This window comes from Corythoichthys intestinalis, chromosome 11 (assembly GCF_030265065.1).
Source record: "Corythoichthys intestinalis isolate RoL2023-P3 chromosome 11, ASM3026506v1, whole genome shotgun sequence".
Taxonomy (NCBI): Eukaryota; Metazoa; Chordata; class Actinopteri; order Syngnathiformes; family Syngnathidae; genus Corythoichthys; species Corythoichthys intestinalis.
In genome coordinates, this window is record NC_080405.1 from 39833341 (window position 1) to 39854987 (window position 21647).

General features: G+C 38.3%; 1 protein-coding gene and 1 long non-coding RNA gene across 3 annotated transcripts in view; one reads left to right on the forward strand and one right to left on the reverse strand.

Moving 5' to 3' along the window:
* The window catches only part of LOC130924317 (uncharacterized), a 46312-nt gene that overhangs the window by 15345 nt on the left and 9320 nt on the right, over positions 1–21647 (forward strand). Inside the window, exon 3 of the long non-coding RNA XR_009064856.1 lies at positions 12215–12315. This is a non-coding gene — a long non-coding RNA (uncharacterized LOC130924317). The remainder of the gene's footprint in view (positions 1–12214; positions 12316–21647) is intronic.
* eda (ectodysplasin A) overlaps positions 1–21647 on the reverse strand; it is a 28531-nt gene that overhangs the window by 5216 nt on the left and 1668 nt on the right. For both annotated transcript variants that reach the window (XM_057850781.1, XM_057850780.1), the window contains exon 2: positions 4478–4577. In XM_057850781.1, the coding sequence (XP_057706764.1) occupies positions 4478–4577 (100 nt within the window). The remainder of the gene's footprint in view (positions 1–4477; positions 4578–21647) is intronic.

Genomic DNA, 21647 nt, shown 5'->3' on the forward strand with positions numbered 1-21647 from the left:
CATGCTTTTTTGTGTGTAGATAAAGAATTCTGTTAAACATGCTGTCTCGCTGCTCTTGTGTTTACCATGTCATTACAACTACAAAGGCCATTTAACCTTAAAACCTCACAGTTTGAGTCCCCAGCAAACATATGGCCAAAGTTTCTCCTCTGGCTACATGACTGGATGCATCCACATAGATTTTTCTTAACGAGCAGCTCTATCTGAAATCTGGTGCCCGTTAGAAGGGCAGCTAACACACATTGAAGCACACATACACACATATAAATATACACACAAAACACACATCTAAGGCTGGGATTAGGAAAAGCCTTTGTCTGTATAATACGAGCAGAGGAGAGAGCTGGGAATGATTAGTGTTTAGAGGCTTGGGACTTTACTGATTTATATATAAAGCCAGAAAGGTGAGTTTTTTTTTCTTCTAAATTAAACACAATCACCAACTCCCCTCCTACCAAGTATTCAGTGTCACGCCACAGACGTCGGAATGCCTTGTGATCATGTGGCACTTGTTGCTCCCTCACTAAAACTTCAAAGGCCTCTGTATTTTTTTTTTATTTGCATAGCGAACATTCTAAATGAAAAAAAGCTAATTTGAACATATCAGGCCATGTGGTTTGCTGTCAAGCCATCGATTATGATGAATCAGTCTCACTGGATTTACAAAACCAACTCGTCTCAGATGGTGACCGCCTTAAAAAAAAATTGCATGGATGATTGGAAAAGTGCAGGCTCTTCGAAACAGTTTTTTAAATCTGTTTTTTAAAATACGGTACCCTGTTTACTAAAAGCGGGGATTGATCGATAACATGGTGCTGAATAGAAACCTTAAAACTAGGTTTCAGGGATGTGGTATTTTTAGAAGGGTGATATCAACACTGGCTTTTCTGTGCAGTGAAATCCCTGAATGAAAACACTGGTTTATAATCCAAGTAATAATCAGTCCCATTCTATTTGATTGCATGCTGCAGAAACTCTGTAACTTAACGTGGTGCAGCAGCTTTATTAAGCATAAATAAGGACCAAATGTCAGACTCCAATAACAATCTGTTCTTAATATTTAAAAGCCCTAAACCTGTCCTTAAGACTTCTAGTTACACTGTACTGAATCTCTGTCAGCGAAACATTAGGCTAGAGATAACCATTGTCAAGGAACAGCCCATTTCTTGACAGCTGAAGGTTTCAGATGCATTCGCTGTTTTTTATTTAATTTATTTAAATATTTCAGAGTTTCGGATCTTGGGAAAAAATAGAGCTTAAAAAGACACAAAAGTAGTTTCCCAATATTTTCAGCTGTTTCATACATAGGTCGAAGTAGGAGTTTTCCCTGGTTGAAGTGTGTTATCTGTGTAAATTTTTTATTTACATGCAATACATTTGCAAAGTAAATTGTTTTGCAAACGATAGATTTTGAATTTGAAACCCTTATCATGCAGGTACCTGCCCTCTTTGTTATTCGTCCACACCCACCAATATGAGGAGCGCTGAGGAGCTAGGCACGCTCGTCTCCATGCTCTGGCCATGTAACTGAGCCACACTAAGCATACAATATATAAATTATGCAGTATTTAAACTAAGGCTGTTCGATTAATCGATTTTGAACCGAAATCAACTTTTCTGGTTAAAACGATGTTAGCAACGTATTAAATGAACGTTAGATTTTCAAAACTGCACCATTTGGGTTTAAGCTGCCGTAGTTTCCTCTGCATTTTCGCATCCTCCCACGAGAGCAGCCATCTTAAATAACAAGAACAAGAACAATAAAAACCATGGCTACTGCCGATTCTGCTACTTTTGCCAAACCAATTTGGGACATAAAATTGCATAATCCCATGAGTAACTGTATTATCTCATGATGTACTTAAATTAGAAAAGTATATGCGTTGATGTGTGTGTGTTTGTGTCTGTCTTGATGTGTGTGTGTGTCTGACTGTCCCTCTGTCTCGTTTTCCTGTCAAGATTGCTGCTACTAGATTAAAATTACTAAAAGCATGCCATGTTGTTTTTGTTTGAATATAATAACATATTAGTAGGTCTACATTTGAAAATTTAAGCTATATGCACATTGTTCATTGGCCCATTAATGTGTTGCAGATGACGTCTTTTGTAAAGATGAGGTGCTCATAAACTTAAGGGATCATTCTGTTTGTTACCTTTACTGGCATTAGTTTACGGGTGCATATTTCTTTAGAGAAGGTGATTGCCACCTTGCATATTGTGATTACTGAGTGACAGTTTTCCACTAATCATCGATTACTGTAATAAGACCAGAGAGAAATGTGACAGCTTATCACCCTGACCCTGGCTGCTTATCTACTCCACCTGACTGACTCGATTGATTGGCTGGCTAGCTGGTTGGCAGACTGACTTGCTGACAGAGTATTTGATTTACAGACTGATTGATTACCTTTTCTCATGTTTGATTTTGTTTCAAATGGTATATGCACTTTCTTCTTTCATTGTTGTTTTAAATTAAGAACAGAGCAAGAGTCTGTTGTATAAATAAAATGCTCTTACTGTATTTTTCGGACTATAAGTCGCAGTTTTTTTTATAGTTTGGCTGGGGGTGCGACTTACACTCTGGAGCGACTTATGTATGTGTGAAATTATTAACACATTATTATATCATTTCACATGTTATTTTGGTGTTTTCGAGTGACACTGATGGTTTGGTAAACTTGTTAGCATGTTCTTTATGCTATAGTTATCTGAATAACTCTTAATAGCTGTGTTACGTACCGATCACGTTTGCATTTCGTTGTTCATGCTTCATGTAACATTATCATACCGTACACTTATTCAGTATTTTGTTCTCTATTGTATTTTTATTTTAAATTGCTTTTCAAGATGACATATCTGTTCTATGTGTTGGATTTTATCAAGTAAATTTCCCCCAAAAATGCGACTTATACTCCGGTGCGACTTATATTTTTTTCACTCTTCATTCCGCAATTTTGGGCGGGTGCGACTTATACTTAGGTGCTGTGAAAGAAATTTTATTCATGCTCATAAACCACATAACTGCTGTGATACTATAGTCATTTGTAAGACTGTAGTCATCCATGTTTGTGTGCTGTATTTCTTTGAACATTATACAAAAGGGTTCCTGTGGACTTTCTTATCTAATTTTCACTCCCTTTGGTGCCAGCCACGGCCAGGTTCTCAAGGTTGTAAGTCACGATGTTTTTCTGTGGAAAACCACCAGAGTTGATACTTAAGTTTCACTTTCATTTTCATAGGTATCGTTTCACAGAGTTGATACTTAAGTTTCACTTTTGCTTTCATAGGTATCGTTTCACAGTAAGCATCCTTAGGTAACGCCCTTTCAACAGTATAAATGTCCAGTCTCTATTGTACTTCTTTGTACTCTTGCGTGTTCACGGCTCCTTGCCGGGTCACACCATTGTATCCTTGATATATCAAGTCTTTATATAAAGTCTTCGAAGCAGGCAAGCTTTGGTTGGTCTGATTCATTTCTCTAATCGAGCCATCTAGGTAACACTTGTCTTGGAGTTCAAACTTGAGCTTCCCTGATAGGTGCGACTTATAGTCCGAAAAATACGGTAATTGTTCTGTGTGCATTAATGGAGTTAACAAGCACTTTCAGTTCTAATAAGGACAACATACATTTAAATAGAAGAAATTCCGAAATGTAATTTGCCAAGAAATTGCAATTGATATCTGAAAATCGGGTTTGAGAGAAAATAATCGTGATTTTCTTGTTAGACAAACTCAAACAGCCCTAATTTAAACCTATACTAGTACATGTGCATTTGCTGTAGTGTAGTATAAAATTTTAGTCCCATGAGCAGCTCCTGTCTTTGTCATTCCACCCCCGCGGCGACCTAAACCACCTACTGCCACCTAGCTGCCCAAAAGGGACTTTACTCGGCTTGGTTGCCTGGTTCTCAATCAACTTCTTTTTCCCTAACTCTAGTGCGTCACCTCCGGATGTCTATTGTAATGGCATGGCATCAAGTGAGGGAATTTTTTATTTATGTAGGAATAAGTAGAAAAAAAGATTTTGGAACCAGGAAGTCATAGCAAAAACTTGCCTCCTGACTCAGACTGCGCGCAGGCCTACAAGGAACTGTATCAAGTGAGTGAATATATATATATATATATATATATATATTTTTTTTTTTTTGTATAATTGTGAAATAGGGAAACTTGGTGTTGTTGAGGAACATTGTAGCTTGTGTTTCCGCATTCGCAACTCAAGCTTCTACACTACCAATGGTCAATCAGAGCAAAGAGTTGAAACTTAAATAGAATATTTTAATTAATCTAGTCAGCTGAATATTAATGTGAAACTGAAATTACAAAAAAAAAATCATATTCTTGGGACTTTCAAAGCAAATTGTCGCGCAAACCTGGTATAACGGCATCCAAGGTAAAAAAAAAAAAAATGTTGTTAAAAAATTAAAAAACAAAAACTTCAGTACAACTTTAAATGTGGAATATCCACAGCACTTACCTGTTTCTGGTTGCTTGCCAGGGCTTCTTTTCTCCCTTTGAGTTATGCCTCTATTATCTTCTGTGGCAAGCATGTCTCTATTTGTGTCCAGTGATTGTTCCTAGGCAAAGAAAAAAAGTCACCTATAATTTCCACTTCTTTTTTTGATACGGTCAACATTTATTGCTATGGCACCAGTCAAAGAGGGCCAATAATGACTATTGACCAACTTGCTGAATGTATACATTTGTTAATTTTAGCATTATAAGCCTCATTAAAATTTACGGTCTGTAAAGAAAAGATGTGAGTTCAAGAACATTTGCGTAATACTGTACAAAGTCATTGTCTACTCTCCTGTGTATGTAACCTAATCTGTAACTTAATACACCTTTGTCTATTCTTTAGATACTCCCGACATCCGCTTCGTCACAAATGCTGCGGAACCTTGATTTACAAAAGGAGGACATTAAGTGTCTTTGCCATTCATATAGCACCTGGTCCAATCCCTTCACAGATAAAGGATGAGTGGTCAAATGTGAGTCAGTGAAAGGACTAACGTAGCTGGTTTGAGTCTATCTTTTATGAGAGGAAATCCAGTGGGGAATGTGTTCTCAGAAGTGAATATTCATTGTTTTTTTTTTTTCTATGCAACCTAAGGTCACGTAAACTCTAGATGACGTAGTGACCTGAGTGTTGACACTCTCAGACTTATGCCACATAGCAGAATCTTTCAAGTTTAAATATGGAGTTCAGGTCCAAACACAGAGCATTCTATCTGTGAAAAACAAACCACTTTGTGATTGCATTTTTCCAGAGCAAGAAAAGACCAATCCTTAAAATAGGATTGTTGAGAGGCAAGCTGGCACTGGCTACAGTTTTCAAAAGGTCATTCAGCATTTTGTTCCAAAATCTATATTCAAAAAAGTTCAGTCTTAACACATTAAGCTGCAATAGCCTACTGGAAATCCTTAAAAAAGTAAAGTAGACTAGACACTTGAAACACAACAAGACCACCCAATGATCAGCCAAAAGTTCAGTTACACTTTATCAACATAAATGATAGTCCAAGCAAGAGAGGCTGAACATCTGCTTGGAGGGTATTCAATGGACATTCTCAAAGCAGGGACACGTGCAGCATCTTCTTCACTTGGTTCAAAAGGCTGGGCATAACTCTGCATCATTTACTCATTTGGCTCTGAGTGAAGTTAACATAACTCAAGTTAACACAATTTCCCAATGGAGAGAAATGTCTCCTCAAAGTTGGATGAACTCCCAGAACCTCTTTTTTTTCCTTTCTTTTTTGTAGTTTTACACGGAACGCTATAATACGCAAAAAAGGAAAAACCTCACAGTAGTTAAACGGTCCATGTAGAGGAAGTGTCCCAGAACTGAATAATTTAGATGATGATGTTACCTAATTTAATCCTGCAAAATGAATTTCCGGATCCTTCAAAATGTAGCAGAATGTGATCTTTTCTGAAATAGTCAAACGCTAACTAACAGTATTATGCCTAGGAGTGGGAACCTCTTGGTACCTCACGATACGATATGATTTGCGATACAATACTTACGATAACGATGATCCGACACGATATGGCGATACAATGATGATCGAAACATTGGTCAGGAAATTATTCTAGGATATTATACAAATAACTAAAAAACAAAAAAAGAAACCTTCTGCTGTGAATTGGAATGAGTTTAACACTAGTAGACGTCCAATCCATTTGAACTGGGAGGGCGCTGCCACCCCTCCCACTTCAAACGGATTGAATGTCTATGGCCGTCTTTGGCCGTCAGTGGCAGCCAATGCCAGGCAATGAGGTAATTTTGGGCCATTTAAGGTCATTTACCTGTTGATTTTGGGGTATTTTATGGGTCACTTCCTGTTTATTTTGAGTTCCAGAACAGGAAGTGACCTGGGAATCACTCATATGACAGGCATGAAAATCTCTCACCTTTCGGCGAAATTCGCCGTTTTGAAGTCAAAAAACCTACGTGAATTGCGTAGATCCGAGGAGAAATTCTTTTTGGGAGGGGGGGGGGGGTCGGGAGGTTTTATTTAATTATTATTATTATTATCATCATGTGATTAACTTAGTACGTAAACTGAGCACTTAAGAACACAGCAAATCCTTCTAGATGCTTCGCTGACGAGAACCAATCATCGGCCCAAGCTGCGTTCCATTATTCCAAACGCGCGCACTCCTTACTGTACATGGAGTGCTCGGAGAGCCTTTGGTTGCATTAGCTGCGAAAAGAAAAAGCAGGCCTTATCCACACCGGGGCAGACCAGAGCGCAGCATACACACTTGCCTGTATTTGCCAGCAGAATTTGGTGAGTAATGGTTTCAATCGTTTTCACATTTTGCGATACAAAAAAGTTACTGCCATTCGTTGCAGCTTGCGTTGAACACTGCCAGAGCTAGCCAAATCTCCCATGAAAAAAAATAGCTCCCGTTTAATTGGCGTCAAGCTTGTGTATTTAGCGGTAATATGAACGAAGAAACACACTGTTGAGTCAAATTAAGCGGCATGCTCTCGGGTGGAGGGGGCGCCTCACAACGCTCCCGTCGTCCGCCGGAGACGCGTCATTTTCGGCTTGGATTTGAGCTGACGGCCGGTGTCGGCACAACACCGGCCCGACGAGTGGTGGGAATGAGTCCTGCTTCTTCAAGCTCTTCAGAAATACAGGGATCCCTCGTTTTTCGCGGTTAATGGGGACCAGAACCCGCCGCAATAAGTGAAAACCGCGAAGTAGCGCCCCCCCCCCCCCTTTTTTTTTTTTGTGCGTGTTCAATGCATTTATTCAGATCTTACATTGGAAAAAAGATACATATATATAAGACATGTTTTTTCACTTTTTTCACCAAAGTATCAATTATAAATGGTTTTTAAGCACTTCAAAATGTAAGAATTATGATAAGTTTTAAACATGTTACTGCCCCACTGAATTATTTTCAAACAAGAATAAAGTAGTAAGAAAATGCTTGGCTTTATTAAATGCTTCATAGTGAGTCTACTCAAACCCTCTCAGGCTTTGGTAAACGGTGATTGACACATGTGCAAAGTTTTTCTTTTTATATATATTTTTTTGTTTGAAGCATCTTATTTGATTGAATAATAAAGACACAAATGTCCTAGCCAAAATGTGGCCCAAACGCAAAACAACATTACTTCAATGGAAAAATTTGTTTCAATCAAGAAAAATAGTTTTCAAATGCTTTTTTTGTCTCAAATTTATTTTTGCAATCAAAAACAATTTTTTTTATTGAAGTGACTTTTTGGGGATTAAAAGTATATACTGTATTTTGATTGAAGCAACTTTGTTTTTGATAGAAGTAACTTTGTTTTTGATTGAATAATAAAAACACAAATCTTCCTCCATCGTTATTGAGAGAGAAAGACATTAAGAAAGCTTTAAAACTAAAAGCCACTGGGGAGTCTGTTTTTTTGTTTTTTTTAAATATTTATATTTCATTACATAGACATGCGTCGTAGGGAAGGGAGATTGAGGGATAAAGAAAGGAGTTAGATGAGGCTGCTAAAGGCAGTGGATACCTCATCAGCTGGGTGAATAGCAGACCTGGTAAGAACAAGTTTGCAAGGATAGTTGGGTATTAAATACAATTATAAACACAATTACAATGTTATTTTTCTATAAGATTTTTATGTCATTGCTTTATTAATCATTAGGTGCTAGAGTTGTTAAGTATGGATAATAATGAAATAATAGTTTTAAGAAAACTGTGCTGTTGGTGGCTCAGTGACCATCTGATGTGGTTTGTTCTCAGATGAACACGTTGAGGAAGGAAGTTTTGATGCAGAGGTTGAAGGAAGAAAAGAGGCAGACTGACTGAGTCACAGCCAGAAAGTGTTGATGACAGTTTTGATTTCTATTCACTGTTGCCCCCTCCCAATTAAAGTATGTCACAGTCGCAGCCAATTATTATCTAAAGCTGGTTAAAATTGAAGTTCTGTTGTTTTAAGGTGTATTAAATACTTGTTCATGTGCTCCTTTTGATCTACGAGCACCCGCCCTAACCACCGGTCTCTGCATGGCCCTGCTGAAACACAGTGTGGGTCGACAGAGCTCAATATTTTGTTGGGGTGTACAGTGTACTGGAACATATTTCCTCCACACCCTTCTCACCTTTTTAACCCCTGACCCATTTTCATGCCTGATATGAATAGGCAGTGACTCAAACTCAACAGGAAATGACCTGTAAATGCCCTAAAATAAACAGCAAGTGACCTGTAAATGCCCTGAAAATCGGGCAGAATGACTGAATGCTCTGGTTTAGAATTAACGAACGTTCCCAGTCTAAATGGATTGGGCGTCGAGCACTGTTAATGCAGCCTTAGAGTTAACAGACACTACCCAGATAACAGACCGACGTTGAAAAGATGTTGGATCAACATTCCGCTGTTGATCTTATATCATTGAATCAACGTCACTTTTGCACCCTCAATTAATGTTTCAAAGTTAAAATCCTTACAAAACCTAAACGTCATTTCGATTATTAATAATATTGGAACAACGCTGAATCAATGTTATGTTTTCGACCAAAATGCCCGCTCATCCATAATTCAATGACTTTTCAATCATATTTCCCGGTCAATCATAAATCAGCTATTTGCCAACATTAGTTCATCAACTATAAAAGAATGTTAACCCAACCATCGCCTGAGATACTATAGAACAACGTCACTTGACGTCGAAAATTTTTATGTCAACCATACTGATGATTTTGATGGAAAATCAACGTTTGTTCAATGTCGGTCTGCTATCTGGGTATTATGGTAGAAGATTTTGGTAGCAACTTGTTTGTTCCTTTTTATTTTATTTTAGATATTGAGACCTTTTTAAAACGACATCTCGATTCTTGGCAGGAGCATACCGATAACCTTTTGGGATACAAAGTATCACGATATATCAACATTTCGATATTTTGTCACACCCCTAATTATGCTATCATAAAACTTTTCAAATGGTAGTTATTTAGTTTAGGGACATTCATTTAAAAAAATTGCAAAACAAAAAAAGCAGAGCAGATTTGGAAAACAAAGCCTCTTAACAGTTCAACGCAAAAACCGACAGCCAAATAATTTATTTTCTAAATTTTTTTAAAGGTGCTTGTCAACATAACTATGAAGGTGGAGTAGTAAAAACATCAGACAGACTGCTATGCCACTTTGACATCCTTCATTTTGTTAGCCATTCGGACAGTAATTAGTTGGCCCTGAATTCATTGCGCCCTCTGCTGTTCTTCAGTAGTGTAGTAGTAGTGAAAACAAAAATGCATCCCATGCTTCAAGGTCTTATATAATTTAACTTAAATAATATTAATACAGGGAAAAGTTCTGATGTAAAAATAAATACATTGAGTAAACCACTCTTTGTAAAATAATTTTACAGATCAGATACAGTGGGGCAAATAAGTGTTTAATCAACCACTAATTGTGCAAGTTCTCCCACTTGAAAATATTAGAGAGGCCTGTAATTGTCAACATGGGTAAACCTCAACCATGAGAGACGGAATGTGGAAAAAAAAACAGAAAATCACATTGTTTGATTTTTAAAAGAATTTATTTGCAAATCAAGGTGGAAAATAAGTATTTGGTCGATACCAAAAGTTGATCTCAATACTTTGTTATGTACCCTTTGTTGGCAATAACGGAGGCCAAACGTTTTCTGTAACACTTCACAAGCTTTTCACACACAATTGCTGGTATTTTGGCCCATTCCTCCATGCAGATCTCCTCTAGAGCAGTGATGTTTTGGGGCTGTCGTTGGGCAACACGGACTTTCAACTCCCTCCACAGATTTTCTATGGGGTTGAGATCTTGAGACTGCCTAGGCCACTCCAGGACCTTAAAATGCTTCTTACGAAGCCACTCCTTTGTTGCCCTGGCTGTGTGTTTGGGAACATTGTCATGCTGAAAGAACCAGCCATGTCTCATCTTCAATGCCCTTGCTGATGGAAGGAGATTTTCACTCAAAATTTCTCGATACGTGGCCCCATTCATTCTTTCCTTTACACAGATCAGTCATCCGGAGTCCCTTTGCAGAAAAACAGCCTCAAAGCATGATGCTTCCACCCCCACGCGTCACAGTGGGTATGGTGTTCTTCGGATGCAATTCAGTATTCTTTCTCCTCCAAACACGAGAACCTGTGTTTCTACCCAAAAGTTCTATTTTGGTTTAATCTGACCATAACACATTCTCCCAGTGTTCTTCTGGATCATCCAAATACTCTCTAGCGAACCGCAGACGGGCCTGGACGTGTACTTTCTTCAGCAGGGGGACACGAATGGCAGTGCAGGATTTGAGTCCCTGGCGGCGCATTGTGTTACTGATGGTAGCCTTTGTTACTGTGGTCCCAGCTCTCTGTTGGTCATTCACTAGGTCTCCCCGTGTGGTTCTGGGATTTTTGCTCAGCGTTCTTGTTATCATTTTGACGCCACGGGGTGAGATCTTGCATGGAGCCCCAGATCGAGGGAGATTATCAGTGATCATTGTTGTCTAACCGCTCAAAGTGTACAGATGCACATTTCTGAGCTCCTGAAAGCACGCTCCTATAAGAAATATAGAAATAAGCTAAACTCTCTACACCAACTTGGACATCAACTGATACAATAAACCCACTCTAATTGACAATATGTGAAATTCCATGGCAATCGATGACTTTTGAATGATATGTGAAAAAAAAAAAAACAACAAAAAAACTGATAATAACTGGACTGTAACACAAACATGTTTGACTGTGCGTCCCGGGCTGTTGGGGGACGGGTATGGATAAGCATTTGCTTTTTCCCGTCTTTCCTTTGTCTGTCATCGTCTTTCTTTCGGGCAAATTCCACACTCTGAAACTGTCAATGATTATGATGATGATGACAGTGACAATAAAAAAAATTCATTCATTCATTCATTCATTCATCTTCCATTTTCTAATAATTGCTCCCACAGTTGATTTCTTTACACCAAGCGTTTTACGTATTGCAGATTCAGTCTTCCCAGCCTGGTGCAGGTCTACGATTTTGTCTCTGGTATCCTTCGACAGCTCTTTGGTCTTGGCAATAGTGGAGTTTGGAGTGTGACTGACTGAGCTTGTGGACAGGTGTCTTTTATACCGATAATGAGTTAAAACAGGTGCCATTAACAGAGGTAACGAGTGGAGCCTCGTTAGAAGAAGTTAGACCTCTTTGACAGCCAGAAATCTTGCTTGTTTGTAGGTGACCAAATAAATATTTTCCACTCTAATTTGGAAAAAAATTATTTAAAAATAAAACAATGTGATTTTCTGTTTTTTTTTTTCCACATTCTGTCTCATGGTTGAGGTTTACCCATGTTGACAATTACAGGCCTCTCTAATCTTTTCAAGTTGGAGAACTTGCACAATTGGTGGTTGACTAAATACTTATTTGCCCCACTGTATGACCTTTTCATGCCTGTGAAATCTAGGACAAAATCTTTCCCTGTTGCTGCCGACACAGAACCTCCTAACAAGGAATCTGTATATGTCTCGACCAGCTGACATACTGTACATGTCTGACCTTCTGAACATTTCAGGCTGATGAAAGAGTATGGCTACTATGGTTTATTGTCAGACAGACCTCCAGATGTTTGCTTTTCATTTGGTGCGCAGGTGTCTCCCCATCTCCACTACAGCTGTTGGCATAAGTGCCTGTTACCTCTCAAAGAATTGTGGGTGTACATTCAGGCATATGGCATTAAACTTTCGTCTGTTCTGACAGCCAAACATCATCATTCCACATGCCGGTTTTGGCCCGAGATGAAGCTGCAGCTGAATGCCAAAAAACAAAGCGGCTCCAGTATCCGCTCGGCAGCTACTAAGGTAAGACTGGTGTGTTCGATAAAGTAACAAGAAATGATTTCATGAGAACAACTTCATTAGGACATTTATAGCCATCGTACGCTTCAAAGGAATGTGATGTTACAGTAAATCAGGATGACAATGTACTGGTATGAATGCCAAGTGCCAACTATTAAGTAAACTATTCTTTTTCAACACGAGGAGAAAATGTTAATAATTAGAGGGCTTTCAAATCTTCAAAGTGAGGGGAGTGCCAGTGTGGGTCGAGGACACGATTCCCTGTTGTTCTGTGCGGATATGACTAAATTTCAGTCACCCTGGGGATGTGTAGATTTTTTTTAATAAAGAAGAGTAAATCAACTGCTTGTGTTTTCCCTTCATTTCTGTACTTAAACAACTGGAATTCATAAATGTTTTAAGTTGATAATGAGAGTGAAACACAACCATTAAACTATGATATCCTCAATGTGGTATCACTCATGATGCCCTTACATTGAATTCCGGCGTAATTACCCAAAACTGCAGAATAGTGGAGAAACCCAACCGCATAATTGCAGTTGGAAAGTCAAGGTAAAACTGAGGATGAAGTTAAGGATGCCAGATGCATGGTGAAAACCAGTGCATGACCATCAGTGTTGCATTGGCAATTTGGCAGCATGCACATACAGTGGTACCTCTACATACGAATTTAATTCGTTCCAGGACCTTGTTTGTAAGTCGAAATGGTCGTATGTCGAGCAGGATTTTCCCATAGGAATACATTATAATTCCATTAATTCGTTCCAAAGCCTAAAAACATACACTAAATTCTTAATAAATACTGCTGGCACTGTTACAAATGGCAATTAAACATAGAAAAACAAATAAGTTATAAATAAATAAGTCAGAATAATATAATAATAAGAAGAATAATTAATAATTATTCCTGTAAATAATGTAACGAATTGGATTCTAATATGGCGGACACTTTTTACTGTCCCTGAACGCACCGCGAAGCTGACGTCACGGTGAGATAGGTCGGTGCGGTAGAGATAATACTTTCGTTTTCTTGAGAGCAGTCAACTGCTTAAGACAATGGGCGTTTTGTGTTGGATAAGTTCTTAAATAAATGATAAAAACGTGACGAAGCTGGCGATTTCCTTGGCAATGTTACCACAATAATAATTGTCACCTTAACTTATAAATAGTGGCGAACGGTGGTCGGAAGAGGACCATGGAGCTGTATTGTTGAGCCAGTTCAGGGACGCGCACACCAAGCTCATATTTTTCTATAACTTGCATCTTCATTTCAAAGGTAAGCATCACTTTTTTCCTTGTTTCTCCAACTGTATCAACTTTTTTTGAAAACTGTGTTGATTTCTCACACAAGAAAATCCACCGTGCGTTCGTTTGCAGTGCTGTCATGTCGTCGTATTTCGAGCAACTCATCGGATGTAGAAACAAATGGCGGCTCAAATTTTACGTCGGATGTCGAAAAGATCGTGTGTCGAAGTGATCGTATGTAGAGGTACCACTGTATTTATAATGGTGAATTTGATTGTGATCAAGATCATTAAGACCCCCCCCCCCTCCCAAAAAATAAAATAAAATAAAAAGACATACAGTGGTCAGTCTCAGTTATTGCTACATATGTGTGCCAGATATGCTAAAAGTGTTCTATCATTTCAACATTCTAATACTAAAATTGTGTCATAGGAGGCACAAAGCTGGGAAGACACGGACGGATGAAATATTCTGTCAATGGATTAAATTTGAATTTTCTCATCATGTGTTGTGACTCCTGATCTTATGACCTTAACCAAATCTGAGCTGTGACCAAAATTGTTTAGCCGGCATGATGCTGTCGCAAAGTTAGAGCTAAATTAAGTCATTTTTAAGTTTACAGCCCCTTTCTCTTACTTTACTACATGATGTCGTTGAACAATATAAACAGTTGCAGTAAATAATAATAAAGGGCTCAGCTTTAGGTAGACCATCTTTCCCACAAGTTGCAGCTTCATGTAAGAAGCCAAGTACTTTTATGAGTCTACTGATTTATTCCTGATATTAGAGGCTCCTTTAAGTTAGATGCTGGTGACAGCCCACCCTGGTGACTCCCCAGCATGTATGTTGGACTTGGTGCCCCATCAAGCTGACTTTTCGATAGCTGTTAACAGGACTCCAGATGTTTTAACATCTGGTGTGTGCAGGACTTTGAAGGCAAAACTCTGAACAGAAAATTATTTTACAGGAAAATATTGCATGTAATTGTTGTCGGAATTGCACAAGACTCTTGCCGAAAACTCACACAGTACTATATGCCCTACAAATAAAATATCTCAAGAGTAAAAGGGTCATAATGTTCAATAGAATGCAGAATATTTTGATTAAAAGTAGAATCACACTTATGCCTAAATTTGAGAGTAACACACAGCCAGGAGAAACATTTTACTGTTTTGAATCGGGTCTTTCTGTTGGACAGCTGGGATTTACATCATTACCAGAGGGTATATTACCTGGGTACGTTGAGGGGAGTATGGTGCTCGTACTTGTAATGAGATCATAGGACCAAAATCATCTGCTTTCATGATGAATCAACTGATTGGGTCATGTGTGTAATGTTTTTCACATGATCAAAAGATAAAAAGGGCTTTATTAAAAATCGGAGTGACGCCAACTTTTCCTGTCAAAATAGACTTATCGGATTCTGTTTGCATGGAATGATCCAATGAAATAAAAATACAAGCCTGATATGCAAAAATGTATTTGCTTCCTTCAAAAACACCTAAAAAAGTACCCCTACATTATCATTAAACAAATTTAAATATCAGATAAAGACAACCAAAGTAAACATATGATGCGGTGAAAAGTACAGCTGACAAAAAAAAAATAATGGCCCTTGTTCTATGACAAATTATCTGAAGACCTTAGGGCAGGCATTTCCAAAGTGCGGCCCGGGGGCCAAATGTGGCCCGTGGTCATATTTCATCCGGCCCCCAGCCTCTGTCATAAGATCAGTAACATCTGGCCCGCACACAGACTTAATCAATTGGTCAGCAGTACTGCTACCAGCATATGAAGTAGCTTATACACTAAATTCTGCTCCTCATTTACCCACTAAAAGGCAGCAGCACTCTAAGCAACATTACCCCGTGTGATCCTTGACTTCCAATTTTCTAAAATGGCGACAATCAACAACAACAAAACTTGACTGTGACGGCTGACGCTTCAAGGATAGGTGGAAATTGGACTATTTCTTCAATAAAATACGCAACAAGAAACAAACAAGACACCCTGACATGTACAACAAGATTACAGGGAAGATACGCGGCGAGAAATTAAAGCAACTTTTAAAGCTAGTTTAATTTCACAGCAGCAGTAGCTGAGCCCGAGAGTCGAAAAAGAACGCGAGTTGCGAGATTGTTGAAATTATTAATTAAAAAAAAAAAATTAATAAAGCAAATGTGACACAGAGAATGGCTTGCTCAAATTTGCTTAAATATATTGTTCCGTGTAAAGGACGTCAGCCAAGGTCGGCCCCCCACATTTTTTACCACACCAAATCTGGCCCCCTTTGCAAAAAGTTTGGACACCCCTGCCTTAGGGTAACTATTCAATGGACTGACTAGATAAAAATTCAATATTTTTGAAGGTTTGTCTTTTAACATTCGAGAAAAACTAAGTCAAAGGTGGTCGTGGTGGTGGTAGTAGTGTGGTAATCTGAAGTTGCTTTACTACAATTCTATACGATAGCTGACATGCACTTAGGTTCTGCTGCAGGATGATCTAAAACACAAGTCAACTTCTTAATGGCTTAAAAACAACAAAAATAGGTTTTTGAGTGGCTTAGTAAAAGTACAGATTTGAATCTGTTTGAAATTGTGTCTCATGACAAGGCCAGTCATGCTCAATAACCCTCTGGTGTTCTTGAATTAAAATAATAGTCCAATGAAAAGTGAGCAAAATTACTGCATCTCCTCAGAGATATGAAAACTCACCAGTTTAGAAAATGCTTGATTTCAGTTGTTGTGGAGGTTGGCCCAACCAGTTATTAGGTTCAGGGGGCATTTACTTTATTACACACAGTTCTCAATAGCTTTGAAGTACTGTATGTTATCCTTTGAAAAATAAAATCAACAATGAAAAAAATAAGGCATTTTATGTTAACTTGAGTTATTTCTGTCTTATATGTATATTTGTTTGAGGATCTTAAATCGAATAAAGTGGACGTAACTGTGGAATACAGTGATCACTCATTTTTCACCGGTTAATGAAGACCAGAACCCCCCGCGTTAAGTTAAAAACCGCGAAGTAGCGCAAAAATATATATTTTAAAAATTATATATATTGTGTGTGTTCAATGTATTTATTCAGATTTAGCATTGGAAAGAGATACATATAAGACGTTTTTTCACTTTTTTCAAGTATAAGTAAAAAGAAAAAACAATGTATACATGCATACTTTTAATACATGTTTTTTAAGCACTTCAAATGTAATAATTATGATTACGATGATATGATTATAAAGTTTTCAACATGTTACTGTCACACCGAATTATTTTTAAACAAGAATAACATCGAACATTTTTTGTCTCTATAAAATCTTTCATTGAGTGAGTCCACTCAAATCCATTCATGCTGCTCACTTACACACAATGAGTTGCCACAGCGAATGTTTAACAAGCGAAATTATGATTGACACATGTGGCGCCTTGAAGTTTCGGCCTCCACACGCCTCTGGCAAGATCAGACCTTAATGCCTGTCAATCGTCATTAACTTTAACAAGCAACTCCAGTGCACTGCCTGACCAAGAAAAGCAGCAAGAGGGAGAGTGAGAGACTACGTGATCGGATCGGGACAGCGCTATAAAATACTGCATTTATTTATTTATTTATTTATTTTTAACTTGGAAAAAAAAATCCGCGATGGACTAAGGGCACGAAGTTTGTAGCGCGAAGTAGCTAGTAGTAATAGAATATTGATAATAATTTGTAAACGGTGATGTATACTTTTTCATGGCTTGTTAGATAAGTGATGTGAAAATTATTACAGTATAGCTCATAGAGTCTCCATCTGTATCAGATTCTTGATCAGTCTTGATGAGCCAGTTGGGTACACTATACCAACTCTTTTGTGATTTGTGGTTTAAGCAATGAAATAACCCTCAGAGCTATTGGTGGAAAGGGGACGTGCTAACTATTCATCCAAAGTTTGATATACTGTATATTGCTAGCCAAAAAGTGCCATACCACTGCTTATAATGTGAATCCTAACTATCCATTTTCCAGTACTGTTTGTTCTGAATAAGGTCGTGGGTAAATGACAGCTGTTCTCAGATGACAGTAAACATGAGGTGGGGTCCACTCAAAACTTAATTCTAGTCGATCACAAAGCACTTCCAAACAGAGTAAAATCCAACATGGATAATCTCTGGTATGTACTGTATGTTTTTAAATATACTCCAGTTTTGCAAATGTTATGTATATTTCCGTTTAATAGGTATTTTCTATCCTTTGTTGCACATTGTTGTACACTTTAAATTGTTAAGATGATACTAAAGTGCCTTTGACAAAGACTTGCAGTAAGTGAAAATTTCAATGAAAAACGTTTCAACGTCCAAAAAAAGTCTTCAAAGGAAAAATCTCAAAAGCTAACAAGTGCGGCAGCTGTGTCCAAACTCCACATGCTCCTGTTTCTCCAACTATGTAAACTGTGGGATGTGTAATCAGAGTTGTTTAATGCAGACATCTGGAGGGAACAGCATCATAGCACGGTTAAATATTTACAGCTGGGACACAGTCTTTCACCTCATGAAGCATCACCATCTGGTCTGAATACCAAGACCATCTCCTCGGATTCAGTCAGGGAAATCGCTAGCATCTAAAATAGATATAGCGAAGGACGCGGGAGACTCATTGAATAGTCTGTTTTGTGGTTTATGTTTTCTTTAAGGAAAATGTTAGAAAACAAACACCCACATTGACATGAATTTACCCAATGTGTACTGTAGTTGCCATTGGCATACTGTACTGTACTGTAGTTGGCACTGGCATTTAAGGACGGCTTTATAACATTCAGATATTCTTTCAGCTTCTTAAAAACAATAGTTATTGAACAATAGTTGGTATTTAATATTCCCCATTGTCAGTCAAAACTCCAGTCAAATGTCTATTCAACCCTGGGCTGTTAAATACAGCATAAGCGTACGGTGGACAAATTCACCCACTTGCTGACTTTTTCTTCCAAACTGTCTTTATTACTGAAAGTATTATGTGGTATTAGATATACAGGGTCACCCCCCCCCCCAAAAAAAAAAAAAAAAATTGAAATCTACAGTTGAGATTCCTCAATGACCGTTATAACATCTCAGCTGGGATACTGTGAATTTCATCCTGAATTCACTATGGATGCTAAAATTGCAGAGAGTTTAAAGTCACCGTCCTGCAGTGCTGCCACTTGCTGATGTCCGCACTTCAAAAATTCCCGTTTTTTTTCAACAGTGGTCCACAGCAGATTTCAAGAATCCATTCGTACAGGAGGATACATTTTGAAGGACTTAATTTTGAAAACAAATTAAATTCCATAATTTGTTCTTAAAAGGCATGTTTTACGTACGTAGTACGGAGTGTTAAAAAGTTCCCTTTTTTTTATTTTATTTTATTTTTATTTTTTTTTATGGAAGGGGGGGTTTACCCTTTATAATACTATATATTTAATTTTAAATAAAAACAACTTACTGGCATTAATGCTGACCAAACTCTGACATCAGTTGTACAGGGGTCAAATACCCTGCATCAGGGCATCTGATATGTCATACACTTGGAGAACACCCGTAAGGACTCCCTGAGAAACATGGTAGGACTCCCAAACACCCTTGAAGACCTAGTGACGTTTTAATTCCTAATCATACAGTGCAAAAACTATTCCAAGGCCATAACAAAATTTATTCTGCTCCTCCTGAATACATATATTTCACTTTCCAAATGAACATCCTCTCCAGTGCCCCTGAATAGGGGAGGCTGAGGAGTGTAATCCCTGTGTAATTGGAACACACCTTACGGTCCCACGCCTTCAAAAGGTGAACCACCAGCCCCATCTGCCGATTCAGACACACCGTCCCCAATGTCCATGTAATGTTGCTGAGGCTTGTCAACCAGCACAGTCCCACAACATCCAGAGCCTTTAGGAAGTCCATCTCATCTACCACCAAGGGCTGACTGTTGACCACTTCGATGACTTCTACCCCAGAGATTGGAGAGCCTGCATCCACATGCCCACACTCATCTTCCTCATGAGAATGCGTGTTTGTGGAACTGAGGAGGTCTTCGAAGTATTCGGCTCAATGACTCCCAAATTCCAGAGTCGAGGTCTGCAGTACCCCATCCCCACTATAGACAGTGTTAGGGATGTCCCGATATGATCATAATTTAAAAAATATATTGATGTTTTTCTGCTTCATGCTCGTACATCCAGCTCTCACTCTCCCTCCTGCTGCTTTTCTTGGTCAGCAGTGCCCTGGAGTTAGCAATTTAAAGTTAACGATGATTGACAGGGGTGTAGCTTTGATCTTTCCAGAGAAGCTTGGTAGCTCTACCATCAAAGGTGCACATCTGTCACTCATCGTTTAGCTTGTTAAACACTAGTGTAATGTGCTATGCCAACTCATTGTGTAAGTGAGTGGATTCACTCAATTAAGCATTTAATAAAGACAAGCATTTTTCTACGTCATGCTTGTTTAAAAATATTTCACATTATGAAGGCGGCATGGTAGGAAGGTAACATGTTTAAAACCTTTTTTTTTTCTTCCGGTATCAGATTGGGACTCAGTATTGGCAGATTCTCAAAATCAGGTTACACGGACTCGGACTCTGGTGCAAAAATATGCGATCGGGACATTCCTAGACAGTGTTGACTGTACACTGCTTTCCTCTCCTGAGATGCCAGAAGTTTCTGAAAAGCCATCCGCCATCTAATTCTCAATGACTCACTAAATTCCTCCCGTAACTGTGTTGCCTCAGTGACCACCAAAGTTGTGTTTTACTCAGCCTTTAGCTGCCTTGAGTCCCACATGCAAAAAAGGCCCAATAGGTCTCTTGCTTCAGCTTGACTGCCTCCCTTGTCGCTGATATCCACCAACAGGTTTGGGGATTGCTGTGACCATAAGCACCGACAAGCGTACAACCACAGTTCCTATCGCCCATCTCTGTCTGTAGATTATCAACAGTTTTAATGAATTGCTGATCATTGTGCCACTGGTTTTCTTAGTTACTGTAAACTGCAGTTGCGCTATGCCATTATGTGGCAGATTGCAGCCAGTCTAAATGTACATGTTTCACACTGATTATAAATACATTTATACAGTAGGTTTTAATCAAGTAAGACCCAGATGGTTGCTGCCAAGCCAAACAAATGAAGATTACTTTTTTATTTTTTCATTTTAGAGCTATAATACTTAACTCAATTTATAATTTACCTGAGCATGAATTGGCAACACTTGCAGTCACTGTTGCCTCAATGCCTTGCTTTAATTCTTGCCCACATCCTTTTTCAATAGTAACCTGCTTCTTGCTTGACTGTAACTCTATCTTGTTATGGTCAAAAAACAAAGTGATACGGTGCAACATGCAGGCACACATAGTCACATAACAATATGTGAGTCACTGATGCCATTTTATTGGGACGGTATATTTAAAGACCGGTTTGAAATTGATCTGATGAGCCTTGTACAGTAAAATTAAATAAATAAAACCAACATTAAATTGATTGCTCCTTATAAACAAAATGTAAGGTGAGGCTTAAGTCCCAAGTGGCCCATTTAAGTGCAACAGAATGCTCATCAAGCCTTAGGCACCCCACCTGCTCATAGGTGATATGTTTACTTGGTTGACCACCTGCTCCTATCTTTTGACTTCACCTTCATTGCAAACCCAACTAACGGCTTGTGTATCAATCCATTTAGTTAGGGAGGAGCGTTGAAAGCAGCATAAGAGAGACTGGACTTAGCAACCACAAAGCCAATAATGTTGAACACCCCAGCGACGATTTTGGATTTGAGCCCAATTGTAACCGAAATCTTAATGAAATCAAAGATTAAAACTAGCCTGAAGGCAAATTTTAAGAGTGTTGATAATGTGTATCATGTGTAACAATGTTCAATATCAATGTCACAGTAGATACAGAAAGAAAGAAACAAATGTCAAAATGCTTTCCTATTCAGGCTTCATGAAACATTATTTTAAACTAGGGCTGTCAAACGATTTAAATTTTTAATCGAGTTAATCACAGCTTAAAAATTAATTAATCGTAATTAATCGCAATTCAAACTATCTATAAAATATGCCATAATTTTCTGTAAATTATTGTTGGAATGGAA